The 22557-nt window shown below is 54.2% G+C and overlaps 1 protein-coding gene across 2 annotated transcripts; it reads left to right on the top strand.

Annotated features, from left to right (window-relative positions):
- Positions 1–110: 110 nt before the first annotated feature.
- On the top strand, positions 111–21990 carry DARS2 (aspartyl-tRNA synthetase 2, mitochondrial). Of its 2 annotated transcripts, XM_055120174.1 has the most exons (17): positions 111–777; positions 2377–2476; positions 3373–3436; positions 4694–4795; positions 5700–5795; positions 6687–6810; positions 7679–7725; positions 9223–9329; positions 10882–10951; positions 12097–12276; positions 13316–13423; positions 15132–15194; positions 16542–16694; positions 18133–18351; positions 18712–18822; positions 19381–19456; positions 20666–21990. In XM_055120174.1, the coding sequence occupies exons 1-17, from the start codon at positions 663–665 to the stop codon at positions 20851–20853; spliced, it is 1923 nt and encodes a 640-aa protein (XP_054976149.1). In that variant the 5' UTR covers positions 111–662; the 3' UTR covers positions 20854–21990. The 2 variants fall into 2 exon arrangements, with proteins under 2 accessions (XP_054976149.1, XP_054976150.1); XM_055120175.1 differs by lacking the exons at positions 111–777; positions 2377–2476 and adding an exon at positions 4122–4189 and having other exon boundaries at positions 3409–3436.
- Positions 21991–22557: the final 567 nt, after the last annotated feature.

A 22557-nucleotide genomic window follows, 5' to 3' on the forward strand; every position in this document is an offset into this window, starting at 1 on the left:
CCGCGCGCGCAGCAAGGGGGCGTGAAGCGCTCGAGGGCACTTCCGCCCGGAGTCAACATGGCCGGCGCGCGCGCCGCCCTGATTGGTGGAGCGCCTGGCGCCCGGATCTGGGGGCGCTCGCGGACCGAGTTGAAGCGAGGTCGGCCGAGGCGCGGCTTGGCGTCCGTGCACGGGCTCGCCTTCCTCGATCTGGAGCGCGTTGCGCGCGTCTGGAGGGTTTGGAGGGCGAGACCGAGCGCTTCCCTGCGTTCCGGCGCTGCCCGGGGGTCCCGCGGGGATACGTGGACCGAAGCCGAGGGCGGGCGCGCAGTGACCGTCGGGCGCCCGCCGCCGCTGCTGGACCCTCGGCGTCCCTCCCGCCCGCAGCCTTGCTCTGTTGCACGGGTGCAAAAACGGCTGCCTTGGCTCGGGCTTGGAGGGATGCTTTCCACCCTCCCGCTGCCCCCCACGACCCCCCGAAGACCTTGCAGATCTAGCCGGGCTCCAGACACGTGTCCTTGAATGGTCGGCGGGGGCGAGCTGGACTCTCGGCCTGGGGCGAGCCCCAAGCACATCAGTGGACACTCCCGAGGCGTGGAAGAGGGGGGACGCAAGTTCGACCTGGCGTTCGACCCCCCGCGCAGCGTGGGATTCGTGGGCGCCTGCCGACCCCCGGCTCCAGCATGCTGGCCCCGCGCTGGCTGAGTCGCCTGCTCCCGGGCCTGGGCCTGGCCACGCGGCCAATGTGGGGTCCCCCCGCCAGGAGTCTGGGCCTGAGTGCACAGAGGCGGATTCCAGGTGAAAATTGGGCAGCGCGATGCCCCCTTGCTCCCAGCCCGAGTGCCCCGTCCCCCTCCTGGCCGCGCTGATCGCCAGTTATTTAGTTTCTTCAAGGCTGTCATTCACCCCTGCCTACTCCCTCCCCCGGGTTTTTTCGTTGGTGTTCCCACTAAGAAGTCTAAACAGTGTTTTCTAGATTCATACTAAAGCTAAACAGTTACTGCATCAAGCTTCTGTAATTGCTAGGATGATGATGATGATGATGATGATGATGATGATGATGATGATGATGATGATGATGATTTTGTCTTTTTGGGTCACACCCAGCGAAGCTCAGGGGTTCCTCCTGGCTCTGCACTCAGCAATTACTCCTGGTGGTGCTCAGGGGACCCTATGGGATGCTGGAGATCGAACCCAGGTCAGCGGCATGCAAGGCCAACGACCTCTGGGCTATGCTGTCACTCTGGCTGCATAGGATCATATTTGGGGAAGAGCTATGCACTTATTATTAAGAACTTAAGCAAAAGGAAAAAAAACGGGTGGGGTGGGGTGCAAAAGAAAAAAAATAAGAACAATTCTTCCTAAAAAGAATTTAAAGGGGCTGGAGCGATAGTACATCGGGTAGGGCGTTTGCCTTGCACCTGGCCCATCTGGGTTCGATTCCCAGCATCCCATATGGTTCCCCGAGCACCGCCAGGAGTAATTCCTAAATGCAGAGCCAGGAGGAACCCCTGTGCATCGCCGGGTATGACCCAAAAAGAGAAAAAAAATTAAAAAGAACTTAGGTTATTTTAGGGCATTTTAGGTTATTTTAATGTTTGTTTAAGACCATAGATTTTATTTTTGATTTTTGGCTTTTTTGAGTCACACCCAGCGGTGCTTAGGGGTTCCTCCTGGCTCTGCACTCAGAAATTATTCTTGGCGGTGCTGGGGGTTGGGGCTTCTATGGGATGCCGAGGATTGAACCCAGGTCAGCCGTGTGCAAGGCAAACATCCTCCCTGCTGTACTGTCATTATGGCCACAAGCCCCACAGATTTTGTAACAGTGACAAAATTTTACATTAAAAGTGATTAGCCTATGGGGCTAGAGCGATAGTACAGCGGGTAGCGCATTTGCCTTGCACTCGGCCGACCTGGGTTCGATCCTCGGCATCCCATATGGTCCCCCAAGCACCGCCAGGAGTAATTCCTGAGTGCAAAGCCAGGAGTAACCCCTGAGCATTGCTGGGTGTGACCCAAAAAAAAAAAAAAGCAACAAAAAAAAGTGATTAGCCTATGGGGCTAGAGCGATAGCACAGCGGGGAGGGTGTTTGCCTTGCACGCGGCCGACCAGGGTTTGATTCCCAGCATCCTATATGGTCACCCAAGCACCGCCAGGAGTAGTTCCTGAATGCAGAGCCAGGAGCAACTCCTGAGCATCTCTGGGTGTGACTCAAAAAGCAAATAAAAAAAAAAAGAAAATTATTAGCCTGTGACACAGTTGACCAGTTGCATTGAATCAAACTTGAATTTCATCTGCTGACGAATGCCGACCGTGATGGTGAGTCTGCCTTTGAAGTCCTTAGCAAAGTGACGGATTCCTAACCTTGCTTTCCATTTCTGATTCTTCTTCTCAAGAATACAGTAGCTTTGTTGCCCGGACCAACACGTGCGGAGAACTGCGTTCTTCCCACCTCGGTCAAGAAGTCACTTTGTGCGGATGGATTCAGTACCGAAGGTAAACGGAGGCAGTTTCAAGGCTGTAGGGGCCCGAATGGGCAGGGCACTTGCCTTGTATGTGGCGGTGTCCGATCCCCAGCACCCCAGAGGGTCCTCTGAGCACCACCAGGAGTGACTCCTGAGCACAGAGCCAGGAGGAACCCTAGAGCACCACTGAGTGTGGCCCAAAAAACAAAACAAAACAAAAAGGGACTGAAGTGATAGCACAGCGGGGAGGGTGTTTACCTTGCACGCGGCCAACCCCGGTTCGATTCCCAACATCCCATAGGGTCCCCCGAGCACCGCCAGGAGTGATTCCTGAGTGCAGAGCCAGGAGGAACCCCTGAGCATCGCCGGGTGTGACCCAAAAAAGAAAGAAAAAAAAAAAAAAGAAAAGAAACATAAGATCACTTTTTTGGGTTGGTTTTTGGGCCATACCTGTGAGGCTTAGCTTACTCCTAAGGGTCCTCCCAACAGTGCAGGGATGGGACCCAGGGTTTCTGCATGTAAGCATGAACAGCGCACCCCAGGCCTTAGGGTGACCTCTTTGTCCCTGGTTTTTATATGGTGCCAGGAACTGACCCCCGGCCTGACGCTTGAGGGCAGGCACTCAGCAGGGTTTCATGCCAGGTCCGGCAGGTTTTTTTTTTTTTCTTTCTTTTTTGGGTCACACCCGGCGATGCTCAGGAGTTCCTCCTGGCTCTGCACTCAGGAATCACTCCTGGTGGTGCTCGGGGGACTCTATGGGATGCTGGGAATCGAACCTGGGTTGGCCGCGTGCAAGGCAAACACCCTCCCTGCTGTGCTATGGCTCCAGCGCCCCCCATCCTCCAAGTGTTATGGGGTATTTGTTTCGCCTGCTGGAATCTGGGGTGCAGACTTCCTCCTGACATGTTGGTTTTCTTCATCACGCAGGCAGATCTTCCTGGTCCTCAGAGACTTCCACGGGCTGGTTCAAGTCATCATCCCGCAGGATGAGGTAAAGAACTGCCCTGCCCTCCTCAGAGGAGAAAGCCTCTTCGGCACTGCCAAGGGATGGGCAGCAGAGTTGGATGCTTCAGCTTGGACATTTAGAAGTTTGGGCCGGAGCGAAAGCACAGCGGGGTGGGTGTTGGCCTGGCACTCGGACGACCCAAGTTCGATCCCCGACATCCCATTGGGTCCCCCGAGCCCCACCAGGAGTGATTTTTTTTTTTCCTTTTTGGGTCAAACCTGGTGATGCACAGGGGTTACTCCTGGCTCTGCACTCAGAAATTACTCCTGGCGGTGCTCAGGGGACCATATGGGACGCTGGGAATCGAGCCCGGGTCGGCTGCGTGCAAGGCCAATGCCCTACCCGTTTGTAGGGTTGTGCTATTGTTCCAGTCCCAGGAGTGATTCTTGAGTGCAGAGCCAGGAGGAACCCCTGAGCATTGCTGGGTGTGACTCAAAAAGAAAGAAAGAAAAAAAAAGTTTATTGCTCACGGAAGAAGTCACAAGCCAGGATGGGCAAATGGGGGGGTCAGGGAGGAACGGGGAACCCAGCCCTTTCCCACTGTCACATCTCTGTGTCGGACCCTGCTTCTCAGGCGAAAAAACAGTCTAGGGGCCGGAGCAATAGCACATCGGGGAGGGCATTTGTCTTGCACGCGGCCGACCTGGGTTCTATCCCCGGCATCCCATAGGGTCCTCTGAGCACCATCAGGAGTGATTCCTGAGTGCAGAGCTAGGAGTCAGCCCTGAGCATCGCCAGGTATGACCCAAAAAGCAAAAAAAAAAAAAAAAAAAAAAGAGTGAGTCACGGGAAGCTGGGACCACCTCGACCCCCAGTTGGCCCCTCTGGGGCAGTGAGATTGGAAATCTAATAAGAATAACAGTGGGGCTGGAGGGACAGCACAGCGGGGAGGGTGTCTGCCTTGCACGCGGCCGACCCAGGTTCGATTCCCAGCATCCCATAGGGTCCCTTGAGCACCGCCAGGAGTGATCCCTGAGTGCAGAACCAGGAGGAACCCCTGTGCATCGCCGGGTGGGACGCAAAAAAGAGAAAAAAAAAAAGTCTAATAGTTTCAGTTGCCATGTTGTATAGAATCAGAGTGGGGGTGTGGCACCCCCAAAGTTTAACACAGACGTCAGGGGATCCCGTGGAAACTTGGGGAGCATTTTGCAATGCTCAGTTCCTCAGCCCGAGACTAGAGTCACTATCGGTTCCTCGAAGCCCCGTCGGGACCTGGAACTGTGTGTCTCTCTTCCCCTGCAGGCCGCCTCGGCTGTGAGGAAGGTCCTGTGTGACGCCCCTGTGGAGTCCGTCGTCTGTGTGTCTGGGACGGTCGTGGCACGACCTCCGGGACAAGCAAATCCGGTGAGTGTAGAACCGCGCCCGTTTCACCCAAGGGCGCCTGAGCCCAGTCCACTGACTGGAAATGAACCTGCCCGTTCTGGAATCTTCTCTGCAGCAGACACTCCTAAATAAATAGGGATGCTGAGACATTTGTTAAAGAGCCCTTGGCACACAGCATCAGAATGGGGAGATCGTGCGTTTATATTGTTGCTTTTGTTTGAGGCTACACCTGCCCTTCTTCAGGCTTACTCCTGGCTCGGTGCTCAGGGGACCAGGATTGTGCCCAGGTTGGCTGCATGGAAGACAATTGCTCTATCCACTGAACTACTTCTCTGGCTCCACATTTATTTATTTATTTATTTAAATTGCTTTTTGGGTCACACCTGGCAATGCACAGGGGTCACTCCTGGCTCTGCACTCAGGAATCACTCCTGGCAGTGCTCAGGGGACCCTATGGGATGCTGGGAATCGAACCCGGATCGGCTGCGTGCAAGGCAAACGCCCTCCCCGCTGTGCTATTGCTCCAGCCCCTGGCCCCACATTTATGCTATAGGCTGTCCACGATAAGCACGGGGCATTTATATATGTAATTAAGTGTCTGTGTTTCACAGTGCACATTTGGTACATGTCTTTTTTTTTTTTTTTTTTTTTTTTTTGCTTTTTGGGTCACACCCAGCGATGCACAGGGGTTACTCCTGGCTCATGCACTCAGGAATTACCCCTGGCGGTGCTCAGGGGACCCTATGGGATGCTGGGGATTCGAACCCGGGTCGGCCGCGTGCAAGGCAAATGCCCTCCCCGCTGTGCTATCACTCCAGCCCCCCTTTTTTTTTTTTTTTGGTACATGTCTTGATGACTGATTTTTTTTTTAACCTGATGAATGATTTCTTTTTCCTTTCCTAAATGGCCCTTTTCTTTCTTTAAGAAAATGCCGACAGGTGAGATTGAAATCCAGGTGAAAACTGCTGAGCTGCTGAATTCCTGCAAGAAGCTGCCCTTTGAAATCAAGGACTTTGTGAAGGTGCCACCCTCTGTCCCTTATGTACTGATGTGATCAGTAAGGTTTTTTGTTTTTGTTTTTGTTTTTTGCTTTTTGGGTCACACCCAGCGATGCACAGGGGTTCCTCCTGGCTCTGCACTCAGGAATCACTCCTGGTGGTGCTCGGGGGACCCTATGGGATGTTGGGAATCGAACCCGGGTCAGCCGCGTGCAAGGCAAAAGCCCTCCCCACTGTACTATTGCTCCAACCTCAAGGTTTTAAAATATATGTACACAGTAAGGGGCTAGAGCAGTAGGACAGTGGGGAGGGCGTTTGCCTTGCATGCGGCCAATCCTGATTGGGTCCCCGGCATCCCGTAGGGTCCCCCGAGCTCACCAGGAGTGATCTCTGAGCAGTAGCAGCCCCTGAGCACCGGGTGTGGCCCTAGAAACAAAAAGAAAAAAAGATTTCTGTTCTTGTTTTCTTTGTTTGCTTTTTGGGTCACACCCGGTGATGCACAGGGGTCACTCCTGGCTCTGCACTCAGGAATCACCCCTGGCGGTGCTCGGGGGACCCTATGGGATGCTGGGAATCGAACCTGGGTCAGCCGCGTGCAAGGCAAACGCCCTCCCCGCTGTGCTATTGCTTCAGCCCCAGAAAAAAAAAGATCTTTGAGCTTATAAACAGGTTTGTGTCCAGTACAACGGGTGGACATAAGCGGGGAAGGGCAAGGAGTGAAGTGAGGATGTGTGGCTCAAAATTTACATGCACAGCGGCTTGGAAGTTGGGGCGTCCCAGAAACGAAGGGTTTTCGGGTCCCACCGTGGTGGCCGCCAAGGACAAGCATGGGGTTCTGGGAAGCCTAACCCACGAGCTGCTTCTGTCCCCACCCAGTCTTGGTGGGGTCTGACCCGGCCCGTGAATGTCTCTAGAAAACCGAGGCGCTCCGCCTGCAGTACCGCTACCTGGACCTGCGCAGCACCCGGATGCAGTACAACCTGCGCCTGCGGTCCCAGATGGTCCTGAGGATGCGAGAGTACCTCTGCGGGCGGCACGGTGAGCACGGCCGGGGCCTGGGGCCTCTCCTGAGCATCTCTGCCTCCACACCCGGCGATGCTCAGGGCTCACTCCTGGCTCTGCACTCAGGAATTACTCCTGGCGGGTGCTCGGGGGACCCTAGGGGAATGCCGGGGCTCGCACCCGGGTCGGCCGCGTGCCAGGCCAGCGCCCTCTCCGCGGGGCTATTCCTCTGGGTCTGTTTCTTTTTTTTTTGCTTTTTGGGTCACACCCAGCGATGCTCAGGTGTTACTCCTGGCTCTACACTCAGGAATTACTCCTGGTGGTGCTCGGGGACCCTATAGGATGCCGGGGATCGAACCCGGGTCGGCCGCGTGCAAGGCAAACGCCCTACCTGCTATGCTATCACTCTGGCCCCACCTCTGGGTCTGTTTCTGTCCAGCATTTCAACGTCCCTTCTCCTTAGCGTCCCCAAGTCGGACGCAACGTTGCCTGAAGGTGGAAATGAGCACTGTCTGGGGTGGCCTCCGAGCCCCAAGCCCCCGCAGGTGTGGGCCACTCCCCTACCCCACCCTGAAAAAAAATCAGCGTCAGTCAGCCGGTGACTTCCTCAGCCACTCGTTCCCATAACCGGGCTCTCAACTCTGGGTCATGTGCTCCAGTGTCCAAGAGACTTCTCTCTGTTTGTTTATTTATTTATTTTTGCTTTTTTTGAGTCCCACCCAGCGATGCTCAGGGGTTCCTCCTGGCTCTGCACTCAGGAATTAGTCCTGGCGGTGCTCGGGGGACCCCATGGGATGCTGGGAATGGAACCTGGGTCGGCCGCGTGCAAGGCAAACGCCCTCCCTGCTGTGCTGTTGCTCTGGCCCCCTTCTCTGTTTAACGCTGGTGTTTCTCTCCTTCCCAGGGTTTGTGGACGTTGAAACGCCTACGATGTTTAAGAGGACCCCAGGGGTATGTGTGTTCCTTAAACCACCCTGCTGCTGAGCCGGGAAGCTGCTCCACTTTGCCCCCACACCCCCTGGCCCACATTTATCTTAGTATTGCCTCAGGATGGGCACACTCCGAGGTCTGCCTCCCGGGGCTGACAATCCTGGAACTAGGATTTTGAGTCAGCCCTGGGGATTTGACAGGAGCTGTACTTTCTTTCTTTTTTTTAAATTTTTATTGATTTTTATTTTTTTATTTTTTGTGTCACACCTAGCAATGCACAGGGGTCACTCCTGGCTCATGCACTCAGAAATCACCCCTGGCGGTGCTCAGGGGACCCTATGGGATGCTGGGAATCGAACCCGGGTCGGCCGCGTGCAAGGCAAACGCCCTACCTGCTGTGCTATCACTCCATCCCCCAGGAGCCGTACTTTCATTTGGGTTGGAAGATGCAAATCACTAGCGAGTTGGTTCCATCAAAAGAGACCCTTTGTTCCTTAGGGATTGACACTTTCAGTCATCCGACTTGAGGACCCGGGTCAGTGATGGTTTGAAATTAGAAAAGCAAGTAGGGGACCACAGTGGTAGCACAGTGGGGAGGGCATTTGCCTTGCATGCACTGACCTGGGTTTGATCCCTGGCATTCCTTAGGGCCCCCCCCCCCCCCCCGCCCCGAGCACCGCCGCCAGGCGTGATTCCTGAGTGCAGAGCCAGGAGTCAGCCCTGAGCATCGCTGGGTGGGACCCAAAAAGCAAAATAAATAAATAAATAAAAGCAACTAGGAATTACTCGCATAGGAACTGAGAACACAACGTTCCTTGATGTGGAGAGGGAACTGAGGATCTATTTAAATGCGCTTGTGTTTAACAGGCTGTGTAGCGCCTGATTGTCTGTTTTGGAGCCACAGCCGGACACAGGGACTATCTCCACTCTGCTTTTAGGGTCAGCCCCCGAGCTCTCCCCGGCTCCTGTTTAACACCACTTCAAACCTACTCTTTTTAAAAAAAAATTAAATTTTTTTTTATAATTTTTAAATTTATTTTTTATTTTTTTGCTTTTTGGGTCCCACCCAGTGATGCTCAGGGCTGACTCCTGGCTCTGCACTCAGGAATTACTCCTGGCGGTGCTGAGGGAATCCTATGGGATGCTGGGGTTCAAACCTGGGTCGGCTGCATGCAAGGCAAACACCCTACCCGCTGTGCTATGGCTCCAGCCCCAAAACCTACTCTTTAAAAAAAAAATTAAAATTTTTAATAATTTTTAAATTTATTTTTTTGCAGCGATGCTCAGGGCTGACTCCTGGCTCTGCACTCAGGAATCACTCCTGGCGGTGCTCGGGGGACCCTATGGGATGCCGGGGATTGAACCCGTGTCGACCGCCTGCAAGGCCAATGTCCTCCCCGCTGTGCTATCGCTCTGGCCCCTCCCTTTACTCTTTGCTTTCACGGATGTGCTAAAGGATCCACTTCGGCCTGCGTTTTGGTTCTTTTCCATCTTTCCGTTCTTTTCCTCTCCTTAAAGGGTGCGAAAGAGTTCCTCGTCCCGTCGCGGGAACCCGGCAAGTTTTACTGCCTTCCCCAGAGCCCTCAGCAGTTTAAGCAGCTTCTGATGGTTGGCGGGTTGGACAGGTGAGCGGCGGCAGGGTGGGGGGTGGTGGCGGGGACAGGTGTCGCCGAAGGAAGAGAGAAAAATAGAAGGGAAGGAGTTGGCGAGAGACCGTCGCATCTCCTAACGGTGCCGGAAGTGTGTGTGTTCTGAGCACACCTGGTCCCGGACACACTGGCCGTGGCCGAGAACACCACACCTCAGGGACGTGTAGGCAGGTGTGAGCCCCTGGGAAACCCCCCAGATATCGTGACAACACGGCAGGTGGAGAGAAACCACTGCAGGGAACCAGAATGCCTGCACTTGGAGAGCTGCAGACGAGGCATCAGGAAGCTTGAAATTTTTTTTTTCCCTTTTTGGGTCATACCTGGCGATGCACAGGGGTCACTCCTGGCTCTGCACTCAGGAATCACTCCTTTATTTATTTATTTATTTATTTATTTATTTATTTATTTATTTTTGATTTTTTGGGTCACACCTGGCAATGCACAGAGCCACTCCTGGCTCTGCACTCAGGAATTACCCCTGGCAGTGCTCAGGGGACCATATGGGATGCTGGGAATCGAACCCGGGTTTGCCGTGTGCAAGGCAAACGCCCTACCCGCTGTGCTATCTCTCCAGCCCCATCAGGAATCACTCCTGGCGGTGTTCAGGGGACCCTATGGGATGCTGGGAATCGAACCTGGGTCGGCCGCGTGCAAGGCAAATGCCCTCCCCTCTGTGCTATCGCTTCAGCAGCCCCTTGAAATTCTTTTTTTTTGGGTCACACCTGGCAATGCACAGGGGTTCCTCCTGGCTCTGCACTCAGGAATCACTCCTGGCGGTGCTCAGGGGACCCTATGGGATGCTGGGAATCGAACCTGGGTCGACCGCGTGCAAGGCAAATGCCCTCCCTGCTGTGCTATCGCTTCAGCAGCCCCTTGAAATTCTTTTTTTTTTTTTGGGTCACACCTGGCAATGCACAGGGGTTCCTCCTGGCTCTGCACTCAGGAATCACTCCTGGCGGTGCTCGGGGGACCCTATGGGATGCTGGGAATCGAACCCAGGTCGGCCGCGTGCCAGGCCAACGCCTTCCCTGCTGTGCTATCGCTCCAGCCCCTTGAAATTCTTTTGACGGGGCAAGTCTAGAGAAGTTGGAGCTGGTCCTTGTACAAGATGAACTGACTCTCGAGAGCGTGTGGAAAGCAGCACGTTGGGCCTGGACCCAGGACAGCAGCAGGACACGTGTCTTGCATGCAGCCCAGTTGGGGGTTCGATCCGCAGCGCCCCGTTAGGTCCCCTGAGCTCACCAGAAACCCCCAGACAAAAGCAGAACGAGCTGCCTTGCATGCAGTACAGTGTGTGAGCCCTTGCAGGCACCCTTGCAGACGGCCCTGTGCTGGGTGATTCCAGTGGTCTTGGGGCCTCCATGCCAGAGCCTGCACCTCCCCCCGGCCCCCCGAGTGTCTGTGAAGATGTCACCAGGCCAGTTCTGTAGGTCAGCAGGCGCCTAGGTCTGTCCTTCATGAAGCGTCTGTTTCACGTGTGTGTGTGACTGCAGCGTCGTGACTGGGGTCTGCTGTGATCCGGCTGTAGGTACTTCCAGGTGGCCCGATGTTACCGAGACGAAGGTTCGAGACCAGACAGACAGCCCGAGTTTACTCAGGTACTAAATTCTGCTCGACTCTGACTCACAGATTCAGGTTTGTTAGTGCCGAGGTGTTTCAAGAGCAGGACAGTCATTCTGCCCGGGCTGGGAGGGCGCCTCCCTGGCATGCGGCCCACCTGGGCTTGATCCCTCGCATCCTGCGCACCGCCAGGATGGTCCCTGAGCACAGAGGCAGGAGTCCGCCCTGAGCATCGCCAGATGTGTTTCAAAATAAAAATGTTAGGGCTCTAGTTCTAGCACAGTGGGGAGGGCATTTGCCTTGCACGCAGATGACCCGGGTTCGATTCCCAGCATCCCATAGGGTCCCCTGAGTACCGCCAGGAGTGATTCCTGAGTGCAGAGCCAGGAGTAACCTCTGTGCATCACCGGGTGTGACCCAAAAAGAAAAAAAAAGTTCTAGAGAGATATCTAGTGTTTATGTCATTTAAAAGTTGATTGTGAGTATATGTGTGCATGTGTGTGTGCATGCGTGTGCATGTAGTGTACATACAGTTACTGTGTGTTTAGTTACTGTGTGTGTCTGTGTACTTACAGTTTCCATGTGTGTGTACTCACAGGTACCATGTGTGTATTTAGTTACTGTGTGTGTCTGTGTACTTACAGTTACCATGTGTGTACTCACAGGTACCATGTGTGTACTTAGTTACCATGTGTGTACTTAGTTACTGTCTGCACTTATTGTTACTGTGTGTGTGTTTGTGCATGTGGTGTACTTAGTTACTGTGTGTACTTAGTTACTGTTTATGTGTTTGTGCGTGTACTCAGTTATGTGTGTACTTACCATGTGTGTGTACTCACAGCTACTGTGTGTGTACTTACAGTTACCATGTATGTATACTTAGTTACTGTGCATATACTTATGGTTACTGTGTGTGTGTGTGTGCGCGTGCACGCGTGCTTGTGGCGTACTTAGTTACTGTGTGTGTAGTTACTGTGTGTATTTACAGTTACTGTGTGTGCGTACTCAGGTTATCAGGTGTGTACTTAGTTACCATGTGTGTACCTACAGTTACCACGTGTGTGTAATTAGTTAAAGTGTGTGTGTCCTTATAGTTACTGTGTGTTGTGCGTGTGCGTCCGTGCGCGTGCAGGCACGCTGCAGTGATCAGGGCTGCTCATGTCCGCCCCGCCCTGTTCTGCAGGTTGACATCGAGATGTCTTTCGTGGACCAGGCTGGGATCCGGAGTCTGACCGAGGGGCTGCTCTGGTACTCGTGGCCCCCGGACAAGGGGCCGCTGCTGGTGCCTTTTCCCGCCCTGACGTTCGCCGAGGCGCTGGCCAGCTACGGGACGGACAAGCCCGACACCCGCTTTGGGATGAAGGTATTTCTCTTCACTGTCCCAAGGCGCGGCCTCTCCACCATGGGGACCCACTGCAGAGTTTATCGTCCGTTACAAGTAGTGGTGGCTGTTGTTTATTCGCAGCCCAGGGGGAGTGTGCAAGGAGCCAGTCCACATGCCAGTATACTTTTATTGCTGTGCCCAAGGCCTGTTTATATTTTTTTTGCTTTTTGGGTCACACCTGGCGATGCACAGGGGTTGCACTCAGGAATTACTCCTGGTGGTGCTCAGGGGACCCTATGGGATGCTGGGAATCGAACCCGGGTCGGCCACATGCAAGGCAAACGCCTTCCTTGCTGTGCTATCGCTCCAGCCCCTCCAAGACCTGTTTCTTTTTTTTTTTTTTCTTTTTGGGTCACACCTGGTGTTGCACACGGGTTGCTCCTGGTTCATGCACTCAGGAATCACTCCTGGCGGCGCTCAGGGGACCCTATGGGAGGCTGGGAATCGAACCCGGGTCGGCCGCGTGCCAGGCCACCGCCCTCCCCGCTGTGCTATCGCTCCAGCCCCTCGAAGACCTGTTTCTTACAGTTGACTCTATCTAGCAAAGCTCTTGGTACAAAGCTCCTATTATTAATGAAAAGGGACATGAGTGGTGACGTGAAATTTTTTAAAGAAAAGAAAAAAAGAACAAAAGGGAGAAGATGGCTCTGGGAGGTGGTTCAAAGGGCTGAGCCGACTCTGTATGCCGGAGCCCTGGATTTAGACCCAGCACCACGTGATCCTCTGAGCACCAGTAGCAGCATTCCCTAAGCACTGAGCTGGGAGTAACCCCTGAGCACTGCAGGACCTGGCCCTGAAACCAACCAACCAAAATGCAGTTCCTAACCCAAACTCTTGTTCTAGAGATGACGAACTAATGAGTGCGGAGCACGTTAGTACCGTAACCCCGGTGGTGACGCCCGGGTCCAGGGGACCCTTCCCTGAAGTCAGTGGATACTGTGAAAGGATCAACTCTTGAAAACTTTCCGGAAAATAAAATCATGTCCCCTTCCCTTGTCTCCTGGTTCCCGTTGCCCAGATTGTAGACGTCAGCGGCGTGTTCGGGAGCACAGGAGTTGCCTTTCTCCGGGACGGACTTGGCAAACCCCAGGGGACCGTGAAAGCCATCTGCGTCCCCGGAGGAACAGTGAGTGGGGCGGGGCTGGGTTCTCCCCAGGAGAGAGATCCGGGGAGATCTCTGTGCGTTCACCGCCGGCACGTGAGGCCGTCAGTGAGAGCAGTTCTCCAAGAATCTGAGCATTCTGTGTTTTGGGGCTGGCGCGCTGGAGTGCTCTGCACCTGGGCTTGATGGCTGGCCCCACGCGGTCCCCTGAGCACATTATCAGGAGTAGCTCTGGAGCAGCTCTGGGTGGCCCCCAAACAAACACAGGTTTTTTGTTTTTGTTTTTTGTTTTATTTTTGCTTGTTGGGTCACACCCGGCCATGCACAGGGGTTCCTCCTGGCTCTGCACTCAGGAATCACTCCTGGTGGTGCTCAGGGGACCCTATGGGATGCTGGGGATCGAACCCGGGTCAGCTGCATGCAAGGCAAATGCCCTCCCCGCTGTACTATTGCTCTAGCCCTCCCAAAAAAGGTCTTTGGGCTACACCTAGTGATGCTCAGGGCTTACTCCTGCTGTGACTCAGGGACCGTAGGGTCGCCGGGGATGAAACCCAGGTGGGCTCCATCCAAGGCAGATGCAGTTCCCCCTGTGCTATCACGGTAGCCCCATTTATTTTATTTTTTTTAAATTATTTTTTTATTGAATCACTGTGAAATACAGTTACAAAGTTTTCATATTTGATCCGCCACCAAACCCCCGCATACCCCCCTCCCACTCCCCCTCTGCCTGTGTGGCAGACATTTTTCACTTTACTCTTTCCTTACTTTGATTACATTCAATTTTCAACAGGAATCTCACTATTATTATTTGGAGGTTTTCCTCCAACAGTCAGACATGTGGGATGGCATCAGTAGATTGTATGTTTTCATATTTTAGAAAAGGCTGGAGATGTCCCAGTCCCGCATCCCGGAGCCATGTTAGTAGCTGGGTAGCCCCATTTAAAGTAGTTTTATATAAAGTATTTTTGTTTGGGACCAGAGTGATAGAGAACAGCAGATAGAGGCTTGCCTTGTACATAGTCACCCTGGGTTCAATTCCTGGCACCCCATAAGGTTCCCGGAACCTGCCACGAGGGGTCACTGAACACAGAGCCAAGAGTAATCCCTGAGCACTGCTGGCTGGGTTCCAGAAGCAAAAAAAGAAGCAGGGAAGTGTTGGCCTTGCACGCGGCCAACCCAGGCTCAATTCCCAGCATCCCATAGGGGTTACCTGAGCACTGCCAGGAGTAATTCCTGAGTTCATGAGCCAGGAGTGACCCCTGTGCATCACCAGGTGTGACCCCCCCCCAAAAAAAAAAAAAGATGATTAAGTATTTTGTTTGTTGAGCCACACTCTAGTGCTCAGGGCTGACTCCCAACTATGTGCTCAGGGATCACTCCTGGCGGTGCTCAGGGGACCATATGGGATGCTGGGAATCAGACCCAAGTGGACCACATGCAATGCAAGCACCCTACCAGCTATATAGTCTCCTTGGCCCGTGAAGGCTTAACAGTGTCCCTAAAATCCCAGAGAACAAAAACACCTTCAGAAGGAAGAGTTTCAGGCCTGAGTAGCCCTGGGTAGCCTCTGACCACGGGGAGCTGTGGCCCAAGACCCAAAATTAAAAAACTGTAATATAAAATAGAACAAGAGCGAGAGTGCTTTCCTTTACAGCCCAGCTCCTGTGCTTCATTTAGGAAAATGTTTTTGAAGGACTGTAACGATGATTTCATTTTGATTTTCTATCATCAGAAATACTTAAAAAGGAAAGACATCGAATCCATGAGGAAATTTGCAACAGACAATTTCAATCAGGTAAGGAGATCATTTTAGCTGCTGTTCCCCCCACCCTTGTAATATTTTATTTTATTTATTTTTTTTGCTTTTTGGGTTACACCTGGCGATGCACAGGGGTTACTCCTGGCTCTGCACTCAGGAGTTACTCCTGGCGGTGCTCAGGGGACCATATGGGGTGCTTGGAATCGAACCTGGGTCGGCCACGTGCAAGGCAAATGCCCTACCCACTGTGCTATTGCTCCAGCCCCTTTTCTTTTTTTTTTTTGCCCTGTAATATTTTTAATAATTGCTTAAGAATTTATTTTTTGGGGGGGTAGTTCTCAAGGATTACTCCTTGTGGACTGGGGGAACCATGTGTTGCTGGTGATCGAATCTGAGTTGACCACGCGTAGGGCAAAGCTGGTTCCGTGGGGGCTCCTAATCACTTAAATTTTTTATGGTTTTAGTCTGAGGGTCTTATTATTTCATATTGTTTTCTATTTTAATTTTTTTTTTTTTTTGCTTTATGGGTCACACCTGGCAATGCTCAGGGGTTCCTCCTGGCTCTGCACTCAGGAATCACCCCTGGCGGTGCTCAGAGGACCCTATGGGATGCTGGGAATTGAACCCGGGTCATCCATGTGCAAGGCAAACGCCCTCCCCGCTGTGCTGTCGCTCCAGCCTGTTTTCTATTTTTAATTTTTACAGTTAACATAAGACTTCAGCTTAAATGATGTACCATTAACCAGAATGTGAAAGTCTGACCATATTTCCATTTAAAAAAAAAAAGTACTTTGACCCAGCTAGAAGTACAGAAAGCCCTGTGTGCCTGTAAATAGCCCTTGTTAGACAACACAGCGACCAGGAGGAGGGCTCAGGGAGGGCGGCGCCAGAAAAATAAACAGACGCTACATTCAGGCTGGAGCGATAGCACAGCGGTTGGGCATTCGCCTTTTACGTGGCCAGTCCGTGTTTGATTCCTCTGTCCCTCTCGGAGAGCCCGGCAAGCTACTGAAAGTATGGAGCCCGCACGGCAGAGCCTGGCAAGCTCCCCGTGGCGTATTCGAGATGCCAAACACAGTCACACAAGTCTCACTGTGGAGACGTTACTGGTGCCCGCTCGAACAAATCGATGAGCAACGGGATGACAGTGACCTTTTTTATTTTTGGCTTTTGGGTCCCACCTGGGATGCTCAGGGCTGACTCCTGGCTCATGCACACAGGATTCCCTCCTGGCAGTGCCTTCTGATGGACCCTATGGGATGCTGGGAATCGAACCCGGATCAGCCGCGTGCCAGGCCAACGCCCTCCCCGCTGTGCTATCGCTCCGGCCCTCCGAAACGCTCCGTTTTTAAAAAAACGTGAATCTCTCTTTCTTTATCCTAGGGAGTCTTACCTGTTTTTCTGAAAACCAACAGAAACTGGAATTCTCCCGCCGCCGAGCTTGTGGTACAGGAGCAGGGCCGGGCACTCGAGGGGCTCTTGGATGTCCAGGACGACGATATGGTCTTGCTCAGTGCTGGCCAGCACCAGGCCACGGTAAGACGAGCCCCGTCCAGGGGCCGGAGCGACAGCACAGCGGGGAGGGCGTTGGCCTTGCACATGGCCGACCTGGGTTCGATCCCCGGCATCCCATAGGGTCCCCTGAGCACCTCCAGGAGTGGTTCCTGAGTGCATGAGCCAGGAGTCAGCCCTGAGCATCGCTGGGTGGGACCCAAAAAGTGCACATGCACACACACACACACACACACACACACACACACACACACACACACACAGGCCTCTTTCATCTCTTGGAGATACACACACACACACACACACACACAGAGGCCTCTATCATCTCTTGGGGGCACACACACACACACACACACACACACACAAACACACACAGAGGCCTCCGTCATCTTTTGGGGACATACCTGACATGGACGGACTCCGGGCGCAGGGCCTGTTATTATCATCACTTGGAAAAACAGCTCAGGGTTTGTGGCAGAGACAGCCCAATGGGCTGTTTGTGCGTTGCATGTAGAAGGCCTAGTGAGACCCCTGAGCACCACCAGGGGTGAGCCCTGAGTGGATATGGCCCACCCCTACACGTCAAAATTAAAAATAAGTTTTAAAAAAAAAAGAGGTGGGGCTGGAGCGATAGCACAGCGGGGAGGGCGTTTGCCTTGCACGCAGCCAACCCAGGTTCGATTCCCAGCATCCCATAGGGTCCCCTGAGCATCGCCAGGAGTAATTCCTGAGTGCAGAGCCAGGAGGAACCCCTGTGCATTGCTGGGTGTGACCCAAAAAGCAAAAAAAAAAAAGGGGGGGGGCTGGAGCGATAGCACAGCGGGGAGGGTGTTTGCCTTGCACGTGGCTGACCGTGTTCAATCCCTGGCACCTCATAGGGTCCCCCAAGCACTGCCAGGGTTGATTCCTAAGCAGAGCCAGGAGGAACCCCTGAGCATCACCAAGTGTGACCCCAAAAAGCAACAACAACAACAAAAAAATTGAGACAGGGCTGGAGTGATAGCACAACGGGGAGGGCGTTTGCCTTGCACGCGGCTGACCCGGGTTCGATTCCCAGCATCCCATAGGGTCCCCTGAGCACCGCCAGGGGTAATTCCTGAGTGCAGAGCCAGGAGTAACCCCTGTGCATTGCTGGGTGTGACCCAAAAAGCAAAAAAAAAAAAAAATTGAGATAGTGGAAGGGCACTTTCCTTGCATGCAGCCGATTGGGTTCAATTCCCTGCACCTCCCTTGCACATGGCCAACCTGGGTTCGAATCCCAGCATCCCATAGGGTCCCCTGAGCACCACCGGCACCTCATAAGGCCCCCTAGGCCCTGCCGGGTGTGATTCCTGAGTGCAGAGCCAGTAGCAACCCCTAAGCATCGCCGGGTGTGGCCCCCCCAAACAAAGAAGAATAAAATAACAACCGAGTAGAATCTGGGTTCTGCACTGAGCAGCGTTGTTGGCTCTCGTCCCTGCAGTGCTCCCTGCTGGGGCGGATGCGGCTGGAGTGTGCAGACCTTCTGGAAGCCCGCGGGGCGCTGCTCCGGGACCCCGCCGTCTTCTCCTTCCTGTGGGTGGTGGACTTCCCACTCTTCCTCCCCAAGACGGAGAACCCCGCGGAGCTGGAGGCGGCCCATCACCCCTTCACTGCCCCCCACCCTGCGGACTGCCACCTCCTCGCCACCGAGCCTGAGAAGGTGCGTTTGTCCGTCCTGGTGAGCGGGACGGGGACACCAGGGCAGAGGCATCGTCCTTCCTTGTCTCACCCTCTCTGGAGGCACAGAAAAAGGTTCTTGGGGCCGGGGCCGGAGCGATAGCACAGCCGGGAGGGTGTTTGCCTGGCATGTGGCCGACCCGGGTTCGATTCCCGGCATCCTATAGGGTCCCCCCGAGCACCACCAAGGAATGATTCCTGAGTGCAGAGCCAGGAGGAATCCCTGACCTGAGCATCGCTGGGTGGGACCCAAAAAGCACCCCCTAAAAAAAAAAAAAATAGTTCTCGGGTCCGAGCCAGCTGCAGTGCCTTTAGGCGACACCCCAAGTTTTCCCTCTCTCAGGTCCGGGGCCAGCACTACGACTTGGTTCTGAACGGTAGCGAGGTCGGAGGCGGCTCCATCCGGATCCACCAGGCTGAGCTCCAGCGCTACATCCTGGAGACAGTGCTTAAGGTAACGCGAGCACAGCGGGGAGGACGCCTGCCCCGCAAACATGCGGCCGGGGCTCGGTCCCTGGCATCCCCTAGGGACCCCGGCCCCGCCAGGAGTGATTCCTGAGCGCAGGGCTGGGAGGAACCCCTGAGCATCACCGGTGTGGCCCAAAAACAGAACCCAAGGGGCTGGAGTGATAGCACAGCGGGTAGGGCGTTTGCCTTGCACGCGGCCAACCCGGGTTCTAATCCCAGCATCCCATAGGGTCCCCTGAGCACCGCCAGGAGTAATTCCTGAGTGAAGAGCCAGGAGGAACCCCTGTGCATCGCCGGGTGTGACCCAAAAACCAAAAAAAAAAAAAAAAACCAGAACCCAAACCCGGCCGAGGTGCTGCTGCTGTGTCCTGCGTGGCCACTGCTCCGTCCCGGCGAACAGCACGAGTGGCAGGCGGGGGTCCCTGGGAATGTCCCTGCCCCGAGTTTCTTCCCTGGCTCTTCAGGGTTTGGGGGTACTTTCCCCGTTTCATTAGGTGGCACTTGTGGCCCCCGTGAGGTTATGTCGGTGTCCTTTGCGTTTCAGGAAGATGTGAACTTACTTTCCCACCTGCTCCAGGCGCTCGACTCGGGGGCGCCCCCGCACGGAGGAATCGCCTTAGGTAACCATCCAGCCGCCCGCCCGCCCCCCCCCTCCCCCTCTCCTCCGGGCTCCTAGGAGGGAAGGGACCAGCCCGAGCATTTGACAGCATTCGAAGAGGATTTTGTGTTTCATTTTCAGTGGATGTTTAAGAAATTTTTTTTGGGGGGGGTGGGTCCCACCTGGCGATGCACAGAGGTTCCTCCTGGCTCTGCACTCAGGAATTACCCCCTGGCAGTGCTCAGGGGACCCTATGGGATGCTGGGAATCAAACCGGGGTCGGCCGCTTGCAAGGCCAACGCCCTCCCCGCTGTGCTATTGCTCCAGCCGTAAGAAATGCATTTTCACTGCACCCCAGCATGCATTACTGCATCCAAGCTGGCTGGCTGAGAATCACCAGGTGACCTTGGGACTGACCTGCCACTCCCCGCCCCCCCTTCAACTTGGTTGCTGGTGCTGGAACACAGGGCCCCCAGGGCTCCATCCCAGTCAGTGTCCCTCAGCCCCCTGGGGGTTCACAGGCACAACCAGTCGGGGTGAAAAGCCCCACTTTCTAGTCTTTTTTTTTCTTTTTGGGTCACACCTGGCGATGCACAGGAGTCATTCCTCGCTCATGCACTCAGGAATTACCCCTGGCGGTGCTCAGGGGACCATATGGGATGCTGGGAATCGAACCCAGGTCTGCTGCGTGCAAGGCAACCGCCCTACCCGCTGTGCTATCACTCCAGCCCCTCACTTTCTAGTCTTTTTTGGAGTAGGAGTGAGCTGGCGCCCCCTGGTGGGCATCTGTTCCTGCCAACAAGCTCCAAGTTCCCTGCGCCGCAGTTAGTTGTCCAGGCCGGGGCCCTTTAGTGAACTGAACGTAGAACACCCCCAGTGACAGGTGAACAGCAGCCCTGGGTTTTCGTCAAGAAAGAAAAGAACCCCAACAGAAGCTCCCTAAAAAGAGGGCCAGAGCCGTAGCACAGCGGAGAGGGCCCTGGCCTTGCACGCAGCCAGCCTGGGTTCAATCCCCAGCATCCCATAGGGTCCCCCGAGCACCTGAGTGCAGAGCCAGGGGTAATCTGAGCACCGCTGGGTGTGGCCCAAAAAGCCAAGAATATACACATTAAAAAAAAATTGGGAAGTACCTTAGCCAGGGGTGACCCCCACCCCAAGACTAGTAGACCCTCTCACGGAAAGGGAAGCCCCCCACACCCCCACACTTTGTCATTAACTCTTTGCTTTCCAGGCTTAGACCGGCTGATGTGTCTCGTCACCGGATCTCCAAGCATCCGAGACGTCATCGCCTTTCCCAAATCCTTCCGGGGCCGTGACCTCATGAGTGGGGCGCCCGACTCGGTGTCCCCCGAGGAGCTGAAGCCTTACCACATCCAGGTCTCCTGGCCCGCAGATGACCCGGAAGCGGACAAGAGCTGACTGCCTCACTCACGGCCCCCCCGAGGGCTGAACTGCCCCCCGCCCCGCCCCCTTGCTCCTCTGGGGTGCAGTTCCCGTCGAGTTCCGCCACGCATCTGACACGTGTCTTTAGGTGAAGGAACCCAGGTGGCATTTTTCAGGGGAGGGGCCATACTTGGCAGTGCTCAGTAGTCCTGGCAGGTTCGGGGGCCATATAAGACACTGGGGATTGAACCGGGACTGCTGCGTGCAAGGCCAAGGCCCTCCCCGCTGCGCTGTCGCTCCAACATCCTTGTCAAGGAAGAAACGAGAAACCCGATCTTGATAACATGTTGAGGATTTTTGTTTGGGGGCCATACCCAACAGTGCTGAGGCTGCTCCTGGTTCTGTGCTCAGTAGTGATCCCTGGCTGTGGGCTGGGTGGGGGACAGACCCCTCCCATGATGCCAGGGAGCTGGAACACAGGCAAGTGCCTTAACTCCTGCACTATCTCTTCAATTCCAATTACTAGGATTTTAAAGTCATTTTTGCTGTTTTTTTTTTACATGGAGTTACCAAACATTGCTTTCTGCTGTAGTGGTATCGTACAGGTTTTATGGCACAGGGCATCAAACCCAGGACCTCACAGATGCTTTCACTGGACTGTATCACTGTTCATCACTGTCTCTGGCTTATTCTCACCAGCCACACTGGGGGCTTCCAAATCGAGGGACATAGTGACATTTCCTCAAGAGACCGAACACAGAAGCACCACAATAAATACAACAAAGATAACCAACCTGAATCTCTCACCTGGAACACCTCCTGTGAATCCTTAGCCTCTGGCCAGAGCACTTCAGCAGGGAGGGTGCAAGGCTTGCACCCAGCCAGCCCTGTTCAATTCCCGGCACCCTCGTGGTCCCCAAGTCCCCCAGGAGTGGTCTGAGGGCAGAGCCAAGTCAGCCCTGAACACAATCATGTACCAAGAACCCTTTGAGCCTCGTAGGCTGCCCAGGAGACCTCGCTATTGAGGCAGGGATGTTGCTCGGTAGGACACAGGCCTTCCATGTGTGAGGCCCCCGGTCTGACCCCAACACCACAGAAACACTCATGCTCATTTGTGATGGTCTCTTAAGGTCTGCCAACCCAGAAACTAATAAAAAGGCAAGTGGGCCTTGATGGAGTGGCTGTTCTTCTCTGCTTCACTTGGACATTCTGCTGATTGATAATTTGACCAACACGAAGCATCAGCTTTGTTCATTCCTTACGAAAGGACCAACCAGCTCTGTGAAACAAAAAACACAAACCTGACGGATAGCGATGTGCCAACCAAGTATGTTCAGTTCAGTGAACACGCGGCCAAGACAGGCTGTCAATTTAAGGTTGTATGATTTGAGATGGACAAAACTGGATTGACTTCTGCAGACTTAGCACCTAGAATAGCAATTGGTAACCTTTTTAATCACAGGACCACTGATAGCTTTATAAAGCTTCGGGAAACTGGGGCGGGGCTGGAGCAATAGCACAGCAGTAAAGGCCTTTGCCTTACACACGGGGGACCCGGACTTGATTCTCAGCGTCCCATATGGTCCCTCAAGCACTGCCAGTAGTAATAGTGCAGACCCAGGAGTGGTAATCCCTGAGCATCTCTGGGTAACCCAAAAAGAAAATAGCAAGCTGGGGCTGGAGCAATAGCACAGTAGGCAAAAAAAAAAATCCCATACTTTTGGTGCATTTAGAGGGAAT

This window comes from Sorex araneus, chromosome X, assembly GCF_027595985.1.
Source record: "Sorex araneus isolate mSorAra2 chromosome X, mSorAra2.pri, whole genome shotgun sequence".
In the NCBI taxonomy this organism is placed as follows: Eukaryota; Metazoa; Chordata; class Mammalia; order Eulipotyphla; family Soricidae; genus Sorex; species Sorex araneus.

What these genes read in the sequence shown, in the direction of transcription:
- DARS2 (XM_055120174.1), top strand. Translation starts at nt 663, where the DNA reads ATGCTGGCCCCGCGCTGGCTGAGTCGCCTGCTCCCGGGCCTGGGCCTG. An exon ending in TGCACAGAGGCGGATTCCAG is followed by an intron (nt 778 to 2,376) that starts GTGAAAATTGGG and finishes CTTCTTCTCAAG; the next exon opens with AATACAGTAGCTTTGTTGCC. An exon ending in TCGCCACCGAGCCTGAGAAG is followed by an intron (nt 18,352 to 18,711) that starts GTGCGTTTGTCC and finishes TCCCTCTCTCAG; the next exon opens with GTCCGGGGCCAGCACTACGA.